This window comes from Salmo salar, chromosome ssa10 (genome assembly GCF_905237065.1).
Source record: "Salmo salar chromosome ssa10, Ssal_v3.1, whole genome shotgun sequence".
Classification (NCBI taxonomy): Eukaryota; Metazoa; Chordata; class Actinopteri; order Salmoniformes; family Salmonidae; genus Salmo; species Salmo salar.
In genome coordinates, this window is record NC_059451.1 from 120338691 (window position 1) to 120364366 (window position 25676).

The 25676-nt window shown below is 43.8% G+C and overlaps 1 protein-coding gene across 2 annotated transcripts in view; it reads left to right on the plus strand.

The window, feature by feature from the left end:
• The window catches only part of LOC106561720 (AT-rich interactive domain-containing protein 3B), a 38504-nt gene that overhangs the window by 2904 nt on the left and 9924 nt on the right, over positions 1 to 25676 (plus strand). Inside the window, exons 3-5 of one of the 2 annotated variants that reach the window (XM_014125937.2) lie at positions 12303 to 12329; positions 22474 to 22548; positions 24291 to 24363. In XM_014125937.2, the coding sequence (XP_013981412.2) occupies positions 12303 to 12329; positions 22474 to 22548; positions 24291 to 24363 (175 nt within the window). The remainder of the gene's footprint in view (positions 1 to 12302; positions 12330 to 22473; positions 22549 to 24290; positions 24364 to 25676) is intronic. The other variant, XM_014125938.2, reaches the window with a different exon arrangement.

Sequence of the window (25676 nt, forward strand, 5' to 3'; positions counted from 1 at the left end):
TGCCGTCCCTACCCTCTAACCACTAGGTTACCTGCCGTCCCTACCCTCTAACCACTAGGTTACCTGCCGTCCCTACCCTCTAACCACTAGGCTACCTGCCGTCTCTACCCTCTAACCACTAGGTTACCTGCCGTCCCTACCGTCCCTACCCTCTAACCACTAGGTTACCTGCCGTCCCTACCGTCCCTACCCTCTAACCACTAGGTTACCTGCCGTCCCTACCCTCTAACCACTAGGTTACCTGCCGTCCCTACCCTCTAACCACTAGGTTACCTGCCGTCCCTACCCTCTAACCACTAGGCTACCTGCCACCTCTACCCTCTAACCACTAGGTTACCTGCCGTCCCTGCCGTCCCTACCCTCTAACCACTAGGTTACCTGCCGCCCCTACCCTCTAACCACTAGGTTACCTGCCGTCCCTACCCTCTAACCACTAGGTTACCTGCCGCCCCTACCCTCTAACCACTAGGTTACCTGCCGCCCCTACCCTCTAACCACTAGGTTACCTGCCGTCCCTACCCTCTAACCACTAGGTTACCTGCCGCCCCTACCCTCTAACCACTAGGTTACCTGCCGCCCCTACCCTCTAACCACTAGGTTACCTGCCGTCCCTACCCTCTAACCACTAGGTTACCTGCCGTCCCTACCCTCTAACCACTAGGTTACCTGCCGTCCCTACCCTCTAACCACTAGGTTACCTGCCGTCCCTACCCTCTAACCACTAGGTTACCTGCCGTCCCTACCCTCTAACCACTAGGTTACCTGCCGTCCCTACCCTCTAACCACTAGGTTACCTGCCGTCCCTACCCTCTAACCACTAGGTTACCTGCCGTCCCTACCCTCTAACCACTAGGTTACCTGCCGTCCCTGCCGTCCCTACCCTCTAACCACTAGGTTACCTGCCGTCCCATCTATAAGATGTTATTAGAGATAGAGTTGTTTTATTGCAGAAAGCCTGCAGTATGTTCTTTCACTTTAAGGGAAAGGGGTTTCTTCAGGGAAAGGGAACCTGTATGAGGAAACTTGTGGTGTATTTTACTTAGAATGTGCAGCCGGTAGAATGTGCAGCAGGTAGAATGTGCAGCAGGTAGAATGTGCAGCAGGTAGAATGTGCAGCAGGTAGAATGTGCAGCAGGTAGGATGTGCAGCAGGTAGAATGTGCAGCAGGTAGAATGTGCAGCAGGTAGGATGTGCAGCAGGTAGAATGTGCAGCAGGTAGAATAGGCAGAAGGTAGAAAGTGCTTCAGGTGTCCCATGTGCAGCAGGTAGAATGTGCAGCAGGTAGAATGTGCAGCAGGTAGAATGTGCAGCAGACAGTCCAGTCCTGCAGCAGACAGTCCAGTCCAGTCCTGCAGCAGACAGTCCAGTCCTGCAGCAGACAGTCCAGTCCTGCAGCAGACAGTCCAGTCCTGCAGCAGACAGTCCAGTCCTGCAGCAGACAGTCCAGTCCTGCAGCAGACAGTCCAGTCCAGTCCTGCAGCAGACAGTCCAGTCCAGTCCTGCAGCAGACAGTCCAGTCCAGTCCTGCAGCAGACAGTCCAGTCCAGTCCTGCAGCAGACAGTCCAGTCCAGTCCTGCAGCAGACAGTCCAGTCCAGTCCTGCAGCAGACAGTCCAGTCCAGTCCTGCAGCAGACAGTCCAGTCCAGTCCTGCAGCAGACAGTCCAGTCCAGTCCTGCAGCAGACAGTCCAGTCCAGTCCTGCAGCAGACAGTCCAGTCCAGTCCTGCAGCAGACAGTCCAGTCCAGTCCTGCAGCAGACAGTCCAGTCCTGCAGTAGACAGTCCAGTCCTGCAGCAGACAGTCCAGTCCTGCAGTAGACAGTCCAGTCCAGTCCAGTCCTGCAGTAGACAGTCCAGTCCAGTCCAGTCCTGCAGCAGACAGTCCAGTCCAGTCCTGCAGCAGACAGTCCAGTCCAGTCCTGCAGCAGACAGTCCAGTCCAGTCCTGCAGCAGACAGTCCAGTCCAGTCCTGCAGCAGACAGTCCAGTCCAGTCCTGCAGCAGACAGTCCAGTCCTGCAGCAGACAGTCCAGTCCTGCAGCAGACAGTCCAGTCCTGCAGCAGACAGTCCAGTCCTGCAGCAGACAGTCCAGTCGCGCAGAAGTCAGTCCAGTCCTGCAGCAGACAGTCCGTCAGTCCTGCAGCAGACAGTCCAGTCCTGCAGCAGACAGTCCAGTCCAGCCCTGCAGCAGACAGTCCAGTCCAGCCCTGCAGCAGACAGTCCAGTCCAGCCCTGCAGCAGACAGTCCAGTCCAGCCCTGCAGCAGACAGTCCAGCCCAGCCCTGCAGCAGACAGTCCAGCCCAGCCCTGCAGCAGACAGTCCAGTCCAGCCCTGCAGCAGACAGTCCAGTCCAGTCCTGCAGCAGACAGTCCAGTCCTGCAGCAGACAGTCCAGTCCAGCCCTGCAGCAGACAGTCCAGTCCAGCCCTGCAGCAGACAGTCCAGTCCTGCAGCAGACAGTCCAGTCCAGTCCTGCAGCAGACAGTCCAGTCCAGTCCTGCAGCAGACAGTCCAGTCCAGCCCTGCAGCAGACAGTCCAGTCCAGCCCTGCAGCAGACAGTCCAGTCCAGCCCTGCAGCAGACAGTCCAGTCCAGCCCTGCAGCAGACAGTCCAGCCCTGCAGCAGACAGTCCAGCCCAGCCCTGCAGCAGACAGTCCAGCCCAGCCCTGCAGCAGACAGTCCAGTCCAGCCCTGCAGCAGACAGTCCAGTCCAGCCCTGCAGCAGACAGTCCAGTCCAGTCCTGCAGTTTCTTCCTATGTTAGTGAAAAACACAGGCTATTGTGTACTGTTGGCCTACTGCCAAATGCTATACAGTCACTTTCAATGAATAGTTCCTTATGACTCCCTGCTGTTTGATTACATCCCATAATACTTCACAGTGAGGAAACTTTTTTTTCCTTTTCTTCCTTTTCTTCCGTTGCATTGTGTTTCATTTCATCCCTCCTTTCTCACTGTTTACCTACTCATGCTGAAAGTTAAGGACCGGACACGCTGGCACACTGCCACCTCTTCTCTGGCAGCCCGTGGTCCGCTCCCGCTGATAGAATAATATACATTATAAACTGATTGGTTTGAGCCCTGAATGCTTATTGGCTGACAGCCATGTTATATCAGACCGTATACCACAGGTATGACAAAACATATATTTTTTTTACTGCTGTGATTACATTGGTAACCCGTTTTATAATAGCAATAAGGCACCTCGGGGGTTTGTGGTATATGGCCAATATACCACGGCTAAGGGCTGTATCCAGGCACTCCACGTTGCATTGTGTGTAAGAACAGCCCTAAGCCGTGGTATATTGGCCATATATCACACCCCGTCAGGCCTTATTGCTTAAATATCCATTTAGCAAAACAACGCTTTATCCAAAATTACTTCTAGTAGACTAGATTGCATAGACTTATTTTTTTATTTCTCTTGACATGCTGTTAACATAAATCGTATATAGTTGCAACACATGCAGGATTTAGCTCTGAGATTGATACATTTTTAGCAGGGGTACAGGATACTTGTTGGACATGACTGTGGCGTTGCTTGAAGCACTACCCCAATGCTCTTATCAAATGAGCCGCACCGACAGAACAGCACTGCCTCCGGGTCCATCAGCCTACGCTGCTGCTGCTGCTGCTGCTGCTTCCAGCTCCTTCACGTGGCAGTCAGGCAGAGAGCTCAGAGATGTGTTGTCATGGCGGCTAGCCCACAGGAGGGGAGTCTATTCAGACGGATGCTCCCACGGGTTTTCCCACTTTCTCCCCGTGTCACTGCGTCCTGTTCCTTTTTAAAGAACGCCACTTATGATGATGGCGCCGGAGAGGATGGCAGCCGCTTTATTGGCTCTTAAGAAAAATTTGATTTGACTTTTGACGAGGCCCCGAGGCCTCATTTATGAACCGTGCAAACGTTTTCTCACAATATTCTGGCAATACATGGCAAACTGTAGGATTTTGTGTGCGCAACAAATTTATTGGGATTTATCAAACCGTCGCACGCAACCTATTCGCATGTTTTCATTGATGAATCAGAGGAATATAATATGTGTGCGCCCGTGAACGATAATTAAAAAACCCTGCCTGGAAAACGCCCTCCGTTCACCTTTTTATGGAAAACAAAAACACCCTCGATTGCCGAATGATTTGGAAATGTTGGAATGTCCGTTTTCTAAAAGAAAGTGGAATAGCAAGTTTGATCACATTTCTGTATAGGTCTGGACAGAACCTGTTCATCCTTTGCAGTGACTTTCAAACTACACTGAACAAAAATTTAAATGTAACATGCAATAATTTCAAAGGTTTTACTGAGTTACAGTTCATATAAGGAAATCAGTCAATTGAAATAAATTCATTAGGCCCTAATCTATTGATTTCACATGACTGGGAATACAGATATACATCTGTTGGTCACATATCTTTTTTTTTTTTTTTGTAGAGGCATGGATCAGAAACCCAGTCAGTATCTGGTGTGATCACCATTTGCCTCATGTAGCACGACACATCTCTTTCGCATAGAGTTGATCAGGCTGTTGATTGTGGAATGTTGTCCCACTCCTTTTCAATGGTTGTGCGAAGCTTCTGGATATTGGCGGGAACTGGAACACGCTGTCGTACACGTTGATCCAGAGCATCCCAAACATGCTCAATGGGTGACATGTCTGGTGAGTATGCAGGCCATGGAAGAACTGCACAAATTTTCAGATTCCGGGAATTGTGTCCAGATCCTTGCGACATGGGGCCGTGCATTATCATGCTGAAACATGAGGTGATGTCGCCGGGTGAATGGCGCGACTGTGGGCCTCAGGATCTCGTCACGTCATCTCTGTGCATTGAAATTGCCATCGATAAAATGCTATTGTATTCATTGTCCGTAGTTTATGCCTGCTTAAACCATAACTCCACTGCTACCATGGGGCACTCTGTTCACAATGTTGGAGTCAGCAAACCGCTCGCCCACATGACTCCATACGCTGTCTGCCATCTGCCCGGTACAGTAGAAACCGGGATTCATCCGTGAAGAGCACACTTCTCCAGCGTACCAGTGGCCATTGAAGGTGAGTATTTGCCCACTGAAGTCAGTTATGACACCAAACTGCAGTCAGGTCAAGACCCTGGTGAGGATGACGAGCACACAGATGAGCTTCCCTGAGACGGTTTCTGACAGTTTGTGCAGAACTTCTTTGGTTGTCCAAACCCATAGTTTCATCAGCTGTCCATGTGTCTGGTCTCAGACGATCCCGCGGGTGAAGAAACCAGATGTGGAGGTCCTGTGCTGGTGTGGTTACATGTGGTCTGCGGTTGTGAGGCTGGTTTATGGTAGAGAAATTAACATTTTAATTATCTGGCAACAGCTCTGGTGGACATTCCTGCAGTCAGCATGCCAATTGCACACACCCTCAACTTGAGACATCTGTGGCATTGTGTTGTGTGACAAAACTGCATATTTTAGAGTGACCTTTTATTGTCCCCAGCACAAAGTGCACCTGTGTAATGATCATGCTGTTTAATCAGCTTGTTATGCCCAACCTGTCAGGTGGATGGATTATCTTGGCAAAAGAGAAATGCTCACTAACAGGGATGTAAAAAAAAATTGTGCACAAAAAAAAAAACTTTTCGAGACTTAACTTTTTTTGTGTGTATAGGAACATTTCTGTGATCTTTTTATTTCAGCTCGTGAAACGTGGGACCAACATGGTAGCGAAAGTAGATCCTTCAGCCCTTCTGAAGACGTGTTGTTTTATTGTGTTCGTCAGTATACGATGTTTATATCTCCTGTAGGGTCTATGATGTCATGCTCCTACCATGCAGAAAAACTGTAGCCTACGCAATACTGTAATACATTTTTTTATTTAGGCTACAGGTCTATTTACTTCTCGAGCGTACGCATGGTCTGAGCTGTACTTGGAGATATGCACACACCGAAAGTAAAAAAATAAATAAAAAAAGGATAAATACCAACCTTTTATGTGGGGAAAAACTGCCGCACGCTAGGTTGAAAGTATTTTGTGCGCACACACTTTTGAAAAGTTGTGCGTTATTTAGGCGGGCTGGGACGATACCAGTGTCGCGATACTCCTTAGCGTTGGGGCAATTATAGCTTATTTTTAACACTAAGCCATCAGGAGAACAGCAATAATGTTGGAAACAAATCATTATGTTGTCATCCAGTCACATGTATTTATTTTCCAAGCTGTCGAACACAATATTTGACATACTGCATTTAAAAAATATATATATATACATTTTATTAAAGGAGTTTTGTCTGCTTGGTGTTTTTCATTTTTACCATGGGGAACAAATGATCACAACCCTACTAAATAGGGAACATGGTGCCAATTGGGAGGCTGCTCTGCACACAGAAGGGTTAGCCACTGTCTTGGCCACTGTCCAAAACACACTGAATGAATAACTACTGTAGAGCAGCTTGTTCAGAATGAGATGTACATGGCCATAAAGTGACAGGATAGTATTTGACTGAATGACCCCCCCCCCCCCACACACACACACTCAAATAAAATGTTTTATAATAATCCAAGTATTTCAGTAGCAAACCTCCAAAGAACGAATGAAAGGTTGGACATAGACTGAGAAACACTTTTTAAGAGTTTCAGTTAACTGGGTGTAGTGGGACTTAGCTGGGTGTAGTGGGACTTAGCTGGGTGTAGTGGGACTTAGCTGGGTGTAGTGGGACTTAGCTGGGTGTAGTGGGACTTAGCTGGGTGTAGTGGGACTTAGCTGGGTGTCGTGGGACTTAGCTGGGTGTAGTGGGACTTAGCTGGGTGTAGTGGGACTTAGCTGGGTGTAGTGGGACTTAGCTGGGTGTCGTGGGACTTAGCTGGGTGTAGTGGGACTTAGCTGGGTGTCGTGGGACTTAGCTGGGTGTAGTGGGACTTAGCTGGGTGTAGTGGGACTTAGCTGGGTGTAGTGGGACTTAGCTGGGTGTCGTGGGACTTAGCTGGGTGTAGTGGGACTTAGCTGGGTGTAGTGGGACTTAGCTGGGTGTAGTGGGACTTAGCTGGGTGTCGTGTAAAGTCTTCCGCATGTTTTCAGTTCAGCTGGCGCCTGGTCGAACTCAGCTGGCGAACCCGACGTGTGTGCTCGCATACTACTCCCTTAAAAGACCTTCGCTTGAAAAACGAGAACAAAAGCGGAAATAGTACATTTACATTTTTTTTTTACATTGTACTATTTACATAGTACTATTTGTCCATCTTGAGACACCGTAGCCAGTATTCACTTCCTCAACATAGTCAGAATTAATATAAGATAACTGAAATCTTTTTTTCTTTTTTTTGTCACAAATCTTAAAGAAATATACTTCCCTAACTCATTCTCCCCCTCTTATTCGAACCTGTCTCTCAATGATAAAAGGCTGTTGAAAAATTGTTTGAGTTAAATGGGTGTATTCAAAAATAGGTCTACCTCCATTGTTTTCACTCCCTTTCATCTTTACTGCACCCTATAGAATTATATTCCTCTTTGGTCCCAGGGTCAGATGTCGTTGAAGACGGGGGGTGGAGAGCCCGACTGATTTGATGGCTCTGTCTGTCTAAAAAGGCTAGCAGATGCCATAAGTAATTTCCAAATGAGAGAGAGTTGGAGGATGGGTTTTCATTTAGGATTATTTTATTTTTTTACACAATATATGATTCAAACCCAGATAACCTATACATGTACCCGATAGCTTTATAACCAGAGCCTTAACATGTATGTATGGCTCAGGTTAAAAATATAGGGGCTCGTTTCCCAGACAGATTTGGCCCAGGCCTGTTCTAAAAAGCTATTTTTAGTGGATATTTGCCAACGAGCTTTTTAGACTTAATGTGTGTCTTGGAAACAGATCCTAGCATGTATTTAACTATGTTCATATTTCATAAAGTAGCATGTATTTAACTATGTTCATCCACTGTAATATTACACTATTTTACCTACTGTCTGCCTGTCCGCTGCTGGATCTGTGTTCCACACACACACACCCATCCCCCTAACCAGGCCCCACCACCCCTCCACACTAATCCCAGTGTGATTTTAATGTGGTTTAATCACAGACCCTGGACAGTAGTGGGCCTACAGCCCATTATGACTTGGCCGTGCTGCTGGCTGTGCTGCTGGCTGTGCTGCTGGCCATGCTACTGGCAACATGCTATATTATGTGAGGGATTGATTAATTCATGAATTTAACGTTGCAATCTGTTGGGCCCATGCAGTTTAATGATGAATGATGCGCTAAGGAAGGTTAGCAAATCAAATTTATTTATATAGCCCTTCGTACATCAGCTGATATCTCAAAGTGCTGTACAGAAACCCAGCCTAAAACCCCAAACAGCAAGCAATGCATGTGAAAGAAGCACGGTGGCTAGGAAACACTCCCTAGGAAAAACTCCCTAGAAAGGCCAAAAACCTAGGAAGAAACCTAGAGAGGAACCAGGCTATGAGGGGTGGCCAGTCCTCTTCTGACTGTGCAGGGTGGATATTATAACAGAACATGGTCAAGATGTTAAAATTTTCATAAATGACCAGCATGGTCAAATAATAATAATCATAGTAGTTGTCGAGGGTGCAACAAGCACGTCCGGTGAACAGGTCAGGGTTCCATAGCCGCAGGCAGAACAGTTGAAACTGGAGCAGCAGCACGGCCAGGCGGACTGGGGACAGCAAGGAGTCATCATACCAGGTAGTCCTGAGGCATGGTCCTAGGGCTCAGGTCCTCCGAGAGAAAGACAGAAAGAGAGAAAGAGAGAATTAGGGAGAGCATATTTAAATTCACACAGGACACCGGATAAGACAAGAGAAATACTCCAGATGTAACAGACTGACCCTAGCCCCCCGACACATAAACTACTGCAGCATAAATACTGGAGGCTGAGACAGGAGGGATCAGAAGACACTGTGGCCCCATCCGATGATACCCCCGGACAGGGCCAAACAGGCAGGATATAACCCCTATTTCATATGGTTTTAATGGTCCTCTGTCGCTCCAGTTGGTGGAGGGCGGTCCCTCTGTAGCTCCAGTTGGTAGAGGGCGGTCCCTCTGTCGCTCCAGTTGGTAGAGGGCGGTCCCTCTGTAGCTCCAGTTGGTGGAGGGCGGTCCCTCTGTAGCTCCAGTTGGTGGAGGGCGGTCCCTCTGTAGCTCCAGTTGGTGGAGGGCGGTCCCTCTGTAGCTCCAGTTGGTGGAGGGCGGTCCCTCTGTAGCTCCAGTTGGTGGAGGGCGGTCCCTCTGTCGCTCCAGTTGGTGGAGGGCGGTCCCTCTGTCGCTCCAGTTGGTGGAGCATGGCGCTTGCAACGCCAGGATTATGTGTTTGATTCCCGGGAGCACCCGTATGTGAAATGTCTGCTCGAATGATTAAGTCACTTTGGATAAAAGTGACTTTAAAAGTGGGCATATATTAATAATGGCAAAATCGATCACCATATCTTCCACAATCGGCACGTTTAAGTAGTTGTTTAACATGACTTTAAAGGGGTCTTTGAACAACAATTACATGAGACCAAGAGTTAGTATTGCACTTCTGGTAATATTTATTTGTATTTTTTTTTGTTATTTGTTATTCGTCTTAACGATGTCTGATTTTAAATAAATTAAATCAATTCGTCACTAGTCTAAATTCATTTTTGACTCATTGACCACCCCTTGGTCTTTGCATAAATCAGCTGTTGCTCGGCAATGCTTTGTGGCAGAGCTTGGCACAGCTGCACAGGATCAACAGAGATTATGTAAGACACACACGTCTCTGATTTTAGTTTTGTTCTGGCATCGTTTACGTTGATTGATTGAGGACCAACTGTCTTGTGTGATACAAGATGGTTTATAAACCAAGCAAAGAAGAATGTTCTGTCTTTACATTAGTCCTTCTTGCCCCACCCTATGGAAACAGTTCTCATTCATCAGCTAGTGGGAACTCCCAAGGGGGCCAGGAAAGGGAGAAGTGTGTGTGTGTGTGTGTGTGTGTGTGTGTGTGTGTGCATGCTTAGTCGTCATGATTTACAACCTTTTAATACGTTTCTCTAAGTACCTCATAAATGCTACTGAAAGGGGTGGTGGCTAGCTGATGATTGGAGGATAGGTGGGATAGTGTGTGTGTGTGTGTGTGTATGTGTGTATATATATATATATATAACTCTGGAGAGGGGTAGTAGAGTGTGTATATACCGGTATTGATCCATGGACCGGTTTTGGTTTTGACTTTACCTTCTGTAACGGTATTTGAATGTTTGGTTTGTTGAATGTAATACGCCATGTGTAACGTTCATTTTTATAGTTTACTCCGCTACTTGAGTCATCCCTCTCCGCTCTCTCTCTCGCTCCACGCCACTTCCACACAGACCCCGTCACTCAAGGAGAACATTTGTTGTTACCAATTTTATCTTAATATAAATGCACAAGCGTTCTATAATTACAATATTAGTTTGAGTTTCTTACATCTGCAAACAGCTAAACTCCGCCAAAAAAAGAAACGTCCTTTCACTGTCAACTGTGCATTATTTCTGTGTAACTTTTTCTATGAACATAACAAGATTTAACAAATGAGACATAAACTGAACAAGTTCCACAGACATGTGACTAACAGAAATTGAATAATGTGTCCCTGAACAAAGGGGATGGGGGGTCAAAAGTAACAGTCAGTATCTGGTGTGGCCACCAGCTGCATTAAGTACTGTGAAGTTATTTGGATTTTTTATGAATTATCTTTGAAGACAGGGTCCTGAAAAAGGGCTGTTTTTTTGTTGCTAAGTTTAGTTTGTATTTTCTTAACAAGTTAAGCCAAATCGTGTTAGCCACTAATGCTAATCACTAGTTAGCTGGCTAGCTAACTAGCTAGTAAAAGTACTGAGTCAGAGCAAACGTAGCTAGCTAATACAGCCTGATACCAGTACTGGTGCAGGCCTAAATCAGCATGGTGTTTGTGCAACAGTATCTTCTAAATCAAAGAGGAATAGGTGAAGCATGAATATGTTGGCTATATGAATAAAGATTTAATGTAGCCAAAGATTATAAGGTCCCCTAGGAAACACGGAACATCACTTTGGTTCCTACCATGTCCTAATAACTCGTCCGTGGCATTTTTATTCGTTGTCATGTCAAACAACACCGTATTCAAAGTGCCCACTATTATTTATATTCTAACTATAGAACTATAATAAACATTCTATTTCCATGATTCCAAAAGTTCACCCAAGTGTTTTGATCTAAATCCCAATTTCAACATTTGTTAAAAAATTATTTTAGGTTGAATTGAACAGTATAAACCAACCAGAATGGAGAAAGACCCATTGAAATCATTTAGAATATATATGTATTGCCACCGTAGGGTCACGCACTACTCATAAAGCAAATGTAGAACTTTTATTAATCAAAAACTTAAAATACCGTAAAAAAATTAGAAAAATACCATGACATGATATATTGCCCAGCCTTCAATTTTGCGCCGCCATATGGGACTCCCAGTCACGGCTGGATGTGATACAGCCTGGATTCAAACCAGGGACTCTAGTGATGCCTCTTGCACTGAGATGCAGTGCCTTAGACCACTGCGCCACTCGGGAGCCCAAGACCAATATATATTGTCCTGCTAATAGCCCATCCTAGAAACGTTGTTTGCAGAATTCACAGCCTGCTACACAGCCTGCTAAAGGTACCAATTGATAATGTTTGTTTTTTTAATCAATTAGTATATTTGAGGTTAACCACGATATTTGTTGTATTATTTGTTTTATATTTTCTGGAGGATTAAACTGAAATTGCAATCAATCACGGCCGGTTGTGATACAGCCAACCTAAGAAATACATTTGACGATAGAATTCTCCCCCTACCCTCCTTCTCGGCAAGTCTATTGTCCTGCTAATAGCCATAATGGCGCTGTACAACGTGACCGTGTGTGTTTACCTTCATTAGCCTACTTTGTTCCAATATTTCTGTCATTCAGTGATATTTATTCCCATAGTAATTTGTTATGGATCCATAACTAAATAAACATCTGCATTTAGAAAGAGTATTTTTAATCATTATTTTATTAACGAAAGTGTAAAGATGCTGATGAAGAAATACAGTACGGTATAGGCTTTAGCCGACATTTTGCGGTTGCATGAGGTCACCCACTTTAAACATTTGGATAATAAAGCATTTTGAAGATTAGAAGCCGCCTGCATTTGTTTATTAGGCTACTGTGCAGTCTGACAAGTAAGCATAGCCTACAATACATACTGTAGTAAACATAGTAAAGTGCCTAATTCCTTACATAAGGGAGAGCAGGCCATGTCCAGACTTTCTTAACTTTTTCTTAACTCTGTCTTTAATGCTTTTTCAGGTTGCATCAGACATGGACAGTACTACAGTAAGTACACTTGGGAAAAACAAATGTTTTTAAAAACCTGTTTTCAAAATGCCTCCAGCTGTCCATCACTACTGTAAATTAAACACACAGCATTTTGTTTACATTCTTTATTGTAACCACAATTGATCTACTTTTCCCAATTACTTTTTAGAGTTTGGGATTTACAAATGTGCGCTTTTGATGTCATTTTTTCGTTAAATCCAGTTCGGATTTAAGTTTAACTTCTGATTGACGGTCTAATGCTCCAATATTTAATCATTTCTGCCCTCTGAATTCATATCTAAGAGGCATTTTTCACACCATTATTAGTTACATTGTTTTAGTTTAAACGTGCAGGCAGGCACTACGAACAGCGGGAACGTTTCCCTAGTCAGCACCATTATTAGTGCAATGCCCCTTAAAGTGTTGCTCTGTGCTACCCAGTGGGGCGGGGTGGGGCAACCACTGTGTGTATATATAACTCTGGAGAGGGTTAGTAGTGTGGAGAGGCGAAGGTGTGTGTAACAAAACTCTGGAGAGGGGTAGTAGTGGTACCAGCCTCCTGAGAAGTTGTGTCCTCTTCACAACTGTCTTGGTGTGTTTGGATCATGATAGGTCCTTAGTGATGTGGACACTAAAGAACTTGAAGCTCTCGACTCGCTCCACTACAGCCACGGGGATGGAGGTGTGCTTGGCCACGCAGTCGTGGGTGAACAGGGAGCACAGGAGGGGACTGAGCACACATCTCTGAGGGGCCACCGTGTTGGCGAATGTCTTTCTTCCTACCCTCACCACCTGGGGGCATCCCATCAGGAAGTCCAGGATCCAGTTGCAGAGGGAGGTGTTTAGTCCCAGGGTCCTTAGCTTAGTGATGAGCTTGGAGGGCACTATGGTGTTGCACGCCGAGCTGTAGTCAATGAACATCATTTTCACGTAGGTGTTCCTTTTGTCCAAGTGGGAAAGGGCAGTGTGGAGTGCAATAGAGATTGCATCATCTGTGCATCTGTTGGGGTGGTATGCGAATTGGAGTAGGTCCAGGGTTTCTGGGATGGTGTTGATGTGAGCCATGACCAGCCTTTTAAAGCATTTCATGGCTACAGATGTTAGTGCTATGGGGCGATAGTCATTTAGAAAGGTTACCTTAGCGTTCTTGGGCACAGGGACTATGGTGGTCTGCTTGAAACATGTAGGTATTACAGACTGGGTCAGGGGAGCGGTTGAAAATGTCAGTGAAGACAGCTGGTCAGCACATGCTCTGAGTGTGTCCTTGTAATCAGTCTGGCCCTGCAGTCTTGTGAGTGTTAACCTGTTTGAAGGTCTAACTCACATCGGCTACGGAGAGCGTGATCTCACACAGCCGTCCGGAACAGCTGGTACTCTCAGGCATGATTCAGTGTTGCTTGCCTCGAAGTGAGCATTGAAGGCATTTAGCTCGTCTGTTAGGCTCGCGTCATTGGACAGCTCGCAGCTGGGTTTCCCTTGGTAACCTGTGATAGTTTGCAAGCCCTGCCACATCCGACGAGCGTCAGAGCTGGTGTAGTAGAATTCGATCTTAGTCCTGTATTGATGCTTTGCTAAATGGAAAGTATTTGATCGACTGAATCATTGAAGTCTGGAAAAATAGTAGCTAGGTACCTGAATGCATCTTATTTTTTAACATTTTTTTTAACCTGTTCTGTTTTCTGCTCTGGTGTGAACGGTCTACCTCTTATGTTAAACAGTAAGCGGTCAGAATAGAAAGCTTAGGTAATCACTAAAAGTAGATAACTAAGGGGAGTTCTTAGTGAAAGCCACTATGTCAATAGATCCAATCTCAATAGCAGGAAAATCTATATTTTAATTTGAACTCGGTTACCGACTGAGTCACTCAGTCAGGGCAGGGGAATTTGCTTCCCTGCCAATAGATCAGTCCGGTCTTTCGGTCGTGTTGCCCCGGGCAGCCAGACTGCCATTATTAGAGTAATATATAGCCACATGTCTGGCTATTATAGCTGCTTGATGTCAACTCACAGGGATATGGCTTTACAATGGAGTGGAAGTATCTGTCTGTGTGGATGGGTTCAAACCTACAGGGCTTTTCAATAGATTTTTTGAAGATGGACTGTTCTTAAAGAATAACCTCGACCCCCCCCCCCAACTGTTTTAGGTTTGGTGGTCTCCAAAATGAATGTGTATCTGGCAACATAACCCAAAGAATAAAACACAAGTGTCTCACACAAGTCAATGTCTTTTTTACAGAAAAATATCTTTAATAATTGGAATTTGAGTTTGGTTACCCTATTCTTACGGTACACAACACTTTCCTGACAAGGTGGCATACACAGCCACCCGCCATCTTTCACATTCAAAACTCTCAAACCTTTATTCAAAACACGGTCACGCTGACACAGAGTTTAGACATCCCAGCAGGCCTTTCCACACTGTTGCACATCTCAGCCTTTGCGAACCCTAACCCCAGCCCAACCCAGGCCTCCCGCCACTCTCTACTCACATTATTTACACTCCATACTGTGCGATTGTAGAATGAGTGATTTCTAAACATCATTATAATTGAGTGTGTCAGATAGCATATGAGGAGGAGGTTTGGGGATGGAACGATGTCACATTAAACTGCCTAATGAGCATGGGTGTGCCCCAAATGGAACCCTATTCCCTATATAGTGCACTACAGTGGCTTGCGAAAGTATTCACCCTCCTTGGCATTTTTCCTATTTTGTTGCCTTACAAACCTGGAATTAAATTTTTTTTGGGGGGGGGTTGTACCATTTGATTTACACAACATGCCTACCACTTTGAAGATGCAAAATATTTTTTATTGTGAAACAAACAAGAAATAAGACAAAAATAACAGAACTTGAGCGTGCATAACTATTCACCCCCCAAAGGTCAATACTTTGTAGAGCCACCTTTTGTAGCAATTACAGCTGCAGGTCTCTTGGGGTATGTCTCGATAAGCTTGGCACATCTAGCCACTGGGATGTTTGCTCATTCTTCAAGGCAAAACTGCTTCAGCTCCTTCAAGTTGGATGGGTACCGCTGTTGTACAGCAATCTTAAAGTCATACCACAAATTCTCAATTGGATTGAGGTCTGGTCTTTGACTAGGCAATTCCAAGACATTTAAATGTTTCCCCTTAAACCACTCGACTGTTGCTTTTGCAGTATGCTTAGGGTCATTGTCCTGCTGGAAGGTGAATTTCCGTCCCAGTCTCAAGTACCTTCTTCCATATGTTTGGGGAGTCTCCCACATGCCTTTTGGTGACACCAAACGTGTTTGCTTATTTTTTTCTTTAAGCAATGGCTTTTTTCTGGCCACTCTTCTGTAAAGCCCGGCTCTGTGGAGTGTACGGTTTAAAGCGGTCCTATGGACAGATACTCCAATCTCCGCTGTGGAGCTTTGCTGCTCCTTCAGGGTTATCTTTGGCCTCATTGTTGCCTCTGATTAATGCTCTCCTTACCTGGTCTGTGAGTTTTGGTGGGCAGCCCTCTCTTGGCAGGTTTGTTGTGGTGCCATATTCTTTCCATTTTTTAATAATGGATTTAATGGTGCTCTGTGGGATGTTCAAAGTTTCTGATATTGTTTTAAACTCAACCCTGATCTGTACTTCTCCACAACTTTGTCCCTGACCTGTTTGGAGAGCTCCTTGGTCTTCATGGTGCCACTTGCTTGGTGGTGCCCCTTGCTTGGTGGTGCCCCTTGCTTGGTGGTGCCCCTTGCTTGGTGGTGCCCCTTGCTTAGTGGTGCCCCTTGCTTAGTGGTGCCCCTTGCTTAGTGGTGCCCCTTGCTTAGTGGTGTTGCAGACTCTGGGGCCTTTCAGAACAGGTGTATATGTACTGAGATCATATGACAGATCATGTGACACTTAGATTACACACAGGTGGACTTTATTTAACTAATTATGTGACTCTGAAGGTAATTGGTTGCACCAGATCTTATTTAGGGGCTTCATAGCTAAGGGGGTGAATACATCATGTGCACACACCACTTTTCTGGGGGTTTTATTTTTTTATTTATTTTTTAACAAGTAATTTTATTCATTTCACTTCACCAATTTGGACTATTTTGTGTATGTCCATTACATGAAATCCAAATAAAAATCAATTTAAATTACAGGTTGTAATGCAACAAAATAGGACAAACGCCAAGGGGGATAAATACTTTTGCAAGGCACTGTACTTTAGACTAGGGCCCTATAGAACCCTATTCCCTATATAGTGCACTACTTTAGACCAGGGCCCTATAGAACCCTATTCCCTATATAGTGCACTACTTTAGACCAGGGCCCTATAGAACCCTATATCCTATATAGTGCACTACTTTAGACCAGGGCCCATGTCATGCCTCAGATTGTGTAGACCACTCACACTCTACCCAGAGCCATGTATAGATACCCTATATAGCCAATGGCTTTGACATACCGTACGCAGTACACCAAGAAAATGCCAAACAAAGACCCACTGCTAGCTAATGTGGATTTTGTTCATTTGACACCTAACTGAAGAAAATGGACTAAAACGGAGAGGAACTACCTGAACTTGTCCAATAAGAAACACAATTTTGTTTTGTTTTTTTGTTTTACTGTTGCATAACTTTTTCCGTTGCGTACACTGTTGAACAATACCATAGTTAGTAGCTTGATTTCAGTGGGAACAGAGCTTGTTGAGACACCAGGTGGAGTAGATCATTGTGTCCTTAAAGCCAGGAGAACTAACAATATCTTTAACCAAATCCACAGCTGTATAAATGGAGAAGGTCTCTCATGGGTGGGGGGTCACGCTATGCAAATAAAGGTGAACACACACACATACACAGTTTCTATCCACTGCCTCTCCCTGAACCATGAACTTTGTTATATAGCTGGTAGAAGATTGAGAATTTGGGGCAAAGCTCAGTGGCTGTGTAGTGTTACTGAGTACAAGGCCAATGTTGTTGTTACAGCCTGAATTTAAAATGGATTAAATTGAGATTGTGTGTCACTGGCCTACACACAATACATTTTACAGATTAATTAAATGAAAAGCAGAAATGTGACCCGATTCAGGAAACTAGGCGTATGTCGCAAGTCACAACTTCACAGGAGAGCCGTTTGAACATAAAAAAAAATATATTTTTTATCAAAATGCGTTTTTTGCCTTCTTGAACATGTAAACTTTCATGTGTCTTAATAATAAACATGTATGCCATCTGTAAATATGAATAACTTTGTGAAATTACTAGCCTTGTTGGTTTAACCACAGAAAAAGCCAGCAACCTTCCTACTAGCCATAATTGGCTGAGATAATGAGTGGGCTGGACATGCCGAGAGAGTTCGGATTGGTCTGCCATATAGAAGGCTTCTGTCTATTTGAGCTTGTCAGTCTTTGTTGGTAATCCTGTCGAATGTGGCTTTTTTAATATATTTTTTTTAAACGTATTGTGTAGTGGAGCTGCATAAGTGTTGCTCTCCACTTTCTGAAGTATCACGTTTTGAAATGAGTGGAATTAGTGTATTATAGCTAAAGAGATGGAGAAAACACCTGTCTCCGGATTACATCTGGCATTCCTGACAGGGAGACGCGTCCATCATGCATGATAGCATTAGCATTAGCTAGCTACATTTTCAGATATTACACATTTCAAATTTTGACAATGGTTTCATTTCAAGCTAAAGTGTACTGTTAGCTAGCTAGCTAACGTTAGCTGGCTGGCTCCCTAGCTGACGTTATTATTTGTTTCCCAGAGCCGTTTGCTGTTCTAGTTAGAGCCTAATTAAATAAAGGTGAAAAAATAAATAAAATAATGTTAGCTAGCTAACATTCAACCTGGTTGGTTAGCTTCCAGCACTGTGGCATTGTTGGCACTGTTCATTGTTGTTTTAACTAGCTAACGTTACCTGGCTGGCTCGTTAGCTAACGTTACGTGACGTGTGTACAACATCCGTTGCATATGGCCGGTGTCAGTAAACGTCTGCAAAAAAAGCGTAATGAAATTGTTGCCAGCAGAGCTGGTTAGGCTGTTTTCATGTTATCCAGACGTAAACAAATCATCGGCCAGAGCATCGGGTGAACGCTCCGAGAGCGAAATGTGATGGGTGGGGCTAAAGCTTAAGACGGTGTGAACGATGCTGAATGGGTGTAGACAAAGAAGAACTCTTCACTAGATTTCAAAACATTCAAAGGCCATTTTCTCAAAAGTGAGTTTACAAGTTGATCAACTTTCAAACCAGAATTACTTTCCCATTGTTCCTCAAATGCAGTGTATGATTTACCATTTTGTAGCTCTGAGTCTCTACTTTTATCCAATGTAAAAAAAAAAACACAATTTCAAATTTTTGCTACATAAAACTGAATCCAAGTCGTGAGTCACAAATGTTTTGAGTTATGGCAAGCCTAAATACGGTCAGAAGTAAAATAAATTAGCTTAACAAGTCAGTGCCTTAGAAAAGTATTCAGACTCCTTGACTTTTTCCACGTTACAGCTTTATTCTAAAATGGATGAAATAAAAAAAATATCCTCAGCAATCTACACACAATACTCTGTAATGACAAAGCGAACAGGTTTAGATTTTTTTGCAAATTTATAAAAAATAAAAAACAAATACCTTTTCAGACCCTTTGCTATGAGACTAGAAATTGAGCTCAGATGCATGCTGTTTCTATTGATCATCCTTGATGTTTACCTGTGGAAAATTGAATTGATTGGACATGATTTGGAAAGACACATACACCTGTCTATATAAGGTCGCACACTTGACAGTGCATGTCAGAGCAAAAACCAAGCCATGAGGTCGAAGGAATTGTGCATAGAGCTCCGAGACAGGATTGTGTCGAGGCACAGATCTGGGAAAGGGTACCAAAAAATGTCTGCAGCATTGAAGGTCCCCAAGAACACAATGGCCTCCATCATTCTTAAATGGAAGAAGTTTGGAACCACCAAGACTCTTGCTAGAGCTGGCCACTAGGCCAAACTCAGCAATCGGAGGAGAAGGGCATTGGTCAGGGAGGTGACCAAGAACCTGATGGTCACTCTGACAGAGCTCCAGAGATCCTCTGTGGAGATGGGAGAACCTTCCAGAAGGATAACCATCTCTGCAGCACTCTATCAGTCAGGCCTTTATGGTAGAGTGGCCAGGCGGAAGCCACTCCTCAGTAAAAGGCTCATGACAACCCGCTTGGAGTTTGCCAAAAGGCACCTAAAGACTCAGACCATGAGAAGCAAGATTCTCTGATCTGATTGATTCTCTGCTCAGATTGAACTCTTTGGCCTGAATACCAAGCATCACGTCTGGAGGAAACCTGGCACCATCCCTACGGTGAAGCATGTTGGTAGCAGCATCATGCTGTGGGGATGTTTTTCAGTGTCAGGGACTGGGAGACTAGTCATGATCGAGGCAAAGATGAACGGAGCGAAGTACAGAGATCGTTGATGAAAATCCTCTCCATAGTGCTGCGGGCTGCGTAATTTTCATTTGTTGGCATTATGTAGGCTGTTTTAACATATTGGCTATGGCAATAGAAGTTACTTTTAGATTTGTATCGTATTGATTTTGAGATGAAGACCTTATTATATACTGAACAAAAAATATAAACACAACATGCAACAATTTCATCAACGATTTTACTGAGTTACAGTTCATATAAGGAAATCTGTCAATTTAAATAAATTCACATGACAGGGCAGGGGCGGAGCCATGGGTGGGCCTGGGAGGGCTTAGGTTCACCCACTGGGGACCTGGCTCTCTAAAACGACGTTGGAGGCAGGGTAGAGAAATTAACATTAAATTCTCTGGCAACAGCTCTGGTGGACATTCCTACAGTCAACATGCCAATTGCACACTCCCTCAACCTGAGATATCTGTGGCATTGTGTGACACATTTTTTTTTAGAGTGGCCCCAGCATAAGGTGCACCTGTGTAATGATTTAATCAGCTTCTTAAAATGCCACACCTGTCAGGTGGATGGATTATCTTGGCAAAAGAGAAATGCTCACTAACATGTAAACAAATTTCAGCCATTTTCTTTTAGAGAAATAAGCGTTTGGAAAATTTCTGGGGTCTTTTATTTCAACTCATGAAACATGGGACAAACACGTTACATTTATACTTTGTTCAGTATAAATTAAATAAAACTGTTCCCCTAAAATGTGCATATGAAAGTCATAACTGGCAGGCAGATCAGTAGAAATGGTACGATAACTTGGCACTCCTAATGGAAAAGGTTGCCGACCGCTGGTGGTATTTTATTAGGATCCCCATTTAGCTGTTGCAAAAGCAGCAGCTACTCTTCCTGGGGGTCCACACAAAACATGAAACATAATACAGAATGACATAATACAGAACATCAATAGACAAGAACAGCTCAAGGACAGAGCTACATACATATTTTTTTTTTTAAATCACACGTAGTCTACATAGACAAGCTCAGTAGCCTACATATGGTTGATTTTTATTAAAACAAGGTGTGTCTATATATGGGAAAAATATACTTTTAAAAGAACAGATGACTCTCGGTCGACCAATACTTTTTTGGTGGGGGGGGGGCAATTCTAACTTCGTTCCATTTGTGAGTTTTGTCTTTTTGTTTGGAGAGTTCCTGTCAATGTCAATGTTAAGGACGTGCATATGTTTATGCATAGAAGTAGGCCTATAGGCTACCTGGCCTGCGTGCAAATGTAGGCATATAAATATGCCCATTTTGTGAATCTGTTAGTATTTCTGATTGTCTTAACGCACCACCACAAATGAGCTGTGGAGCGTCTCAAAGTAATGTTTTCTTCACCTCAAACGGCAAGCAAACAAAGTGTTTTTACATCCATTGAGGATGACAATAGTTCCTCAATGTATTTAAAAAAATATATCTTTCCAGCTCTCTCCCTTTCGATAACCACTCAGCGTGAAAGGGAAAAATGTCATGCTCTGATCCAGTGGAAACATCGTTAAATAGGCCTACCTGATTTACTTCTTATCCTTATCCACAGCCTACAGCTGTGTCTGTTCCGAGCTCACTGGCATGAAAACTAAGGACCCAGAATATTTCATACAATGTTGCAAGTTTGCTAGAGTGAGCTTCAGGCCTGAGTTAATAGTTGATACAATGTTTCAAGTTTGGCTACACATGGCCTGTTTTGCAACAATGTGATTTATAGGATATTTATTTTTATCAAGATATTTTTCTACCTGTGGGCCGCATTTTATTTTATTTTTTTTCCCGGCTTTTTCTATTTTTACATAGTTGGTAGTGACAATATAAGGTACTTTTTAGGTTTGTATCATTTTGATAAACCACATGACAATGATTTTGAGATATGACGATATTATTATATATGATATCTGTTCCACAAAAAAAATGTATGTATGAAAACCATAACTGGCATGCAGATTGGTAGAAAGGTTCAGTTAAATTGTCATTCCACATTTGAAAGGTTGGCGACACCTCCTGTAGCCTATTACAGGCAACTTCAGGAGAGTAACGGCAGAATCCGCGAAAGCCAGCTGGAGGAGATTGGTCAGGTTAAGGTTTTTTTTCCCTTCTGGTTATCTTGATCTCTGGCTCCTCCTTGAGTCATGTCTTATTTCATCAAACAGAGCGCTTAAAGCATCAGACAAGCTCAATGCAAATAGTTGATCTTATTAAAACACATATGGTCTGTCTATATATGGAAAACTACACGTTTTCAATTTTCGACTAATCGATTGATCGAAACAGTCGGACAGTCCTAAAATATTGTAGAATCCAGGTGTGAAAAGCTCTTAGAGCCTTACCCAGAAAGACTCACAGCTGTAATCAAAAGTGATTCTAACAAGTATTGACTCAGGTGTGTGAATACTTACGGAAATGAGATTTCTGTATTTAATTTTCAATAAATGTGCAAACATTTATAAAAACATGTTTTCACTTTGTCGTTATGGGGTATTGTGTTTTTAGATGGGTGAGGGGAAACAATGGATTTGAATCCATTTTGAATTTGGGCTGTAACACAAGAATGTGGAATAATTCAAGGGGTGTGAATACTTTCTGAAGGCTCTGTAACTAATTATCTATCTAACTAACTGAACAACTAATTAAACTAAATGTTTAAATAATAATTTATTAACGTAAAAATGAAGCCTTTTTATCAACCCTTAGGGATAAACTAACTGATAAATAAAACCAAAATAATCATGTTTATTGTGGGTTTTTTTTAACAGAAAGGCAGTGTGGGCTGGGCGGAGGAGAATGAAGGAAGCAAAACAAGAGGAGAGCCGTCCCGAGACTTTGCAAAGGTAATCAGATTGGATAAAATGTTCAGACCGAAGATGCATTAAACTAAACTAAAAGCTTAAGTAAAAGGAATCCACACAGACCATCTGAGAAAAGGCCACGTTCCAGTTCTTTACCCTTCTCCCCAAAGTGTACACTCCCCCCTCATGGATTTAAAAGGAATGGACTGGTGGAAAGTACTTCCTCCAACTATGCTTGCACCAATCCAATGCCTGTACATGCATGAGGGGGAGTGAACAAGTGCACACTTTGTGGTAAAGGGTAGGGGATTGAAATGCAGCCCTAGACTCAAAGGTTCTAAAATCTGAATGCAACTGACAAATCTGAACCAGTCCAGATGAAAGGGGGGGGATACCTAGTCAGTTGTACAGGGAAAGGGGGGATACCTAGTCAGTTGTATAGGGAAAGGGGGGATACCTAGTCAGTTGTATAGGGAAAGGGGGATACCTAGTCAGTTGTATAGGGAAAGGGGGGATACCTAGTCAGTTGTATAGGGAAAGGGGGGATACCTAGTCAGTTGTACAGGGAAAGGGGGGATACCTAGTCAGTTGTACAGGGAAAGGGGGGATACCTAGTCAGTTGTACAGGGAAAGGGGGGGATACCTAGTCAGTTGTACAGGGAAAGGGGGGATACCTAGTCAGTTGTATAGGGAAAGAGGGATACCTAGTCAGTTGTACAGGGAAGGGGGGATACCTAGTCAGTTGTATAGGGAAAGGGGGGATAACTAGTCAGTTGTACAGGGAAGGGGAGATACCTAGTCAGTTGTATAGGGAAAGGGGGATACCTAGTCAGTTGTATAGGGAAAGGGGGGATACCTAGTCAGTTGTACAGGGAAAGGGGGGATACCTAGTCAGTTGTACAGGGAAAGGGGGGATACCTAGTCAGTTGTACAGGGAAGGGGGGATACCTAGTCAGTTGTACAGGGAAGGGGAGATACCTAGTCAGTTGTACAGGGAAGGGGAGATACCTAGTCAGTTGTACAGGGAAGGGGAGATACCTAGTCAGTTGTACAGGAAAAGGGGGGGATACCTAGTCAGTTGTACAGGGAAAGGGGGGATACCTAGTCAGTTGTACAGGAAAAGGGGGGGATACCTAGCCAGTTGTACAGGGAAAGGGGGGGATACCTAGTCAGTTGTACAGGGAAGGGGGGATACCTAGCCAGTTGTACAGGGAAAGGGGGATACCTAGTCAGTTGTACAGGGAAAGGGGGGATACCTAGTCAGTTGTACAGGGAAAGGGGGATACCTAGTCAGATGTACAGGGAAAGGGGGGGGGATACCTAGTCAGTTGTATAGGGAAAGAGGGGGATACCTAGTCAGTTGTACAACTGAATGCCTTCAACTGAAATGTGTCTTCCACATTTAACCCAACCCCTCTGAATCAGAGAGGTACGGGGGGGCTGCCATAATCGACATCCACGTCTTTGGCGCCCGGTGAACACTGGGTTAACTGCCTTGCTCAGGGGGCAGAACGACAGATTTTTACCTTGTCAGCTCGGTGATTCAATCCAGCAACCGTTCAGTTACTGACCCATCGCTCCTACCCACCAGACTACCTGCCGCCCTGAGTCAACATTTTCTCAATGGCCTGTGTGGACCTAACTCTGGATAGTGGACGGGGTAGTATGTCTGAATAGTGAATACACATAGAATCATGTTTTTAATGGTTATTAACTAAGTTAGTTATACAGTTGATTATAAACTTAATTCTAAAGTTATTAACAAAGTACATTTTCATCCCCAGCTGTATGAACTGGACAGTGACCCAAACCGGAAGGTGTTCCTTGATGAACTGTTTGTGTATATGCAGAAACGAGGTAAAGCTTATTTTTTTCTCTCTCTCTCTAAGCATTGTACTGTAAAACCAGTTCAGCTTTAGTGGAAAGCATTTTCCTGGGATTCCTCACTTTAGATTGTACTTTTTTTTGTTTGTTTGTAGGAATCTCCATAAAATGTAATCTTATCTATTTCCTCTTTCATTTCTGTTCTTGACAGAGTTTTTCAGTAAGGATCTTAACCTCATGTCCAAGGAGTCATGTCTGGGGGTTTGAGTCCCCCTCTAAGCAAAACTGTTTTACCACAGGTTTCCTGAAATTCTTCCAGCTACATTTTTAGACTGAATTCATAAGAAAATAATCAATATCATGCATATACACAATTTAACCATCTATTCATGGTTTATGAATGCAATATACATTTTTTGTTTGTTGTTGCTGCAGTTACTGTGGTTAGACAGTTTTAAATCTTTCAATTCAAATATATGTCAGCTGTAATCAAAGCTATGGTCCATTCTTTCCAACTTAGAATAATTTACCCACTAGCCCCCGCCGCCAACCTTTCTCCATATGTGTAGGTGGGTATGGAGGGGGAGAGGAGCAAGGATGTTTGGGTTAAGGGAGCCTATGTCTGTTTTAGGCCTGATGGAGGAATGAGCCTCAAGTTCAGAGCCCCTCCTTCTCTATAACATAATATGACTGACAGATTGTATGGAGATACAGTATATATGAATGTAAACAAGTTGTCTCGTACTGCGGTGAATGAAACAGTGCTGTCATCCTCATCAACATGCTAGATATTTGACCTCTGGAGATGTATAAGTGGCAGGGTAGCCTAGTGGTTAGAGCGTTGGACTAGTAACCGAAAGGTTACAAGTTCAAATCCCCGAGCTGACAAGGTAGAAATCTGTCGTTCTGCCCCTGAACAAGGCCGTCATTGAAAATAAGAATTTGTTCTTAACTGACTTGCCTAGTTAAATAAAGGTCAAATAAACAAATAAGCATGGCTGAGAGACTATAGTCTGTTAGTAGCTAGGTGTCCATCCAATTGGCGACCAGATGTTCAGGTAAATAAAAATAAAAAATCTACATAAAACAATTATGTGCATTTTCCCACCCGCTACGTTTCCATCAAACTGACTTATCGCGGATAAAAGGCTGAGCGTGATGACATAGTGCACATAACAATTACTTATACACGATCAAGCAAAATAATAGGCAGTATTGCATGCTAAATGTTTCTGATCAGTGATTGATGAGCAAACGAATAGATTTAATTATACCACCTTCACTTATTTGCCCAGCCATAGAATTAACCAAATATACAGATGGAGATTCAGTGAAACAAAATCACA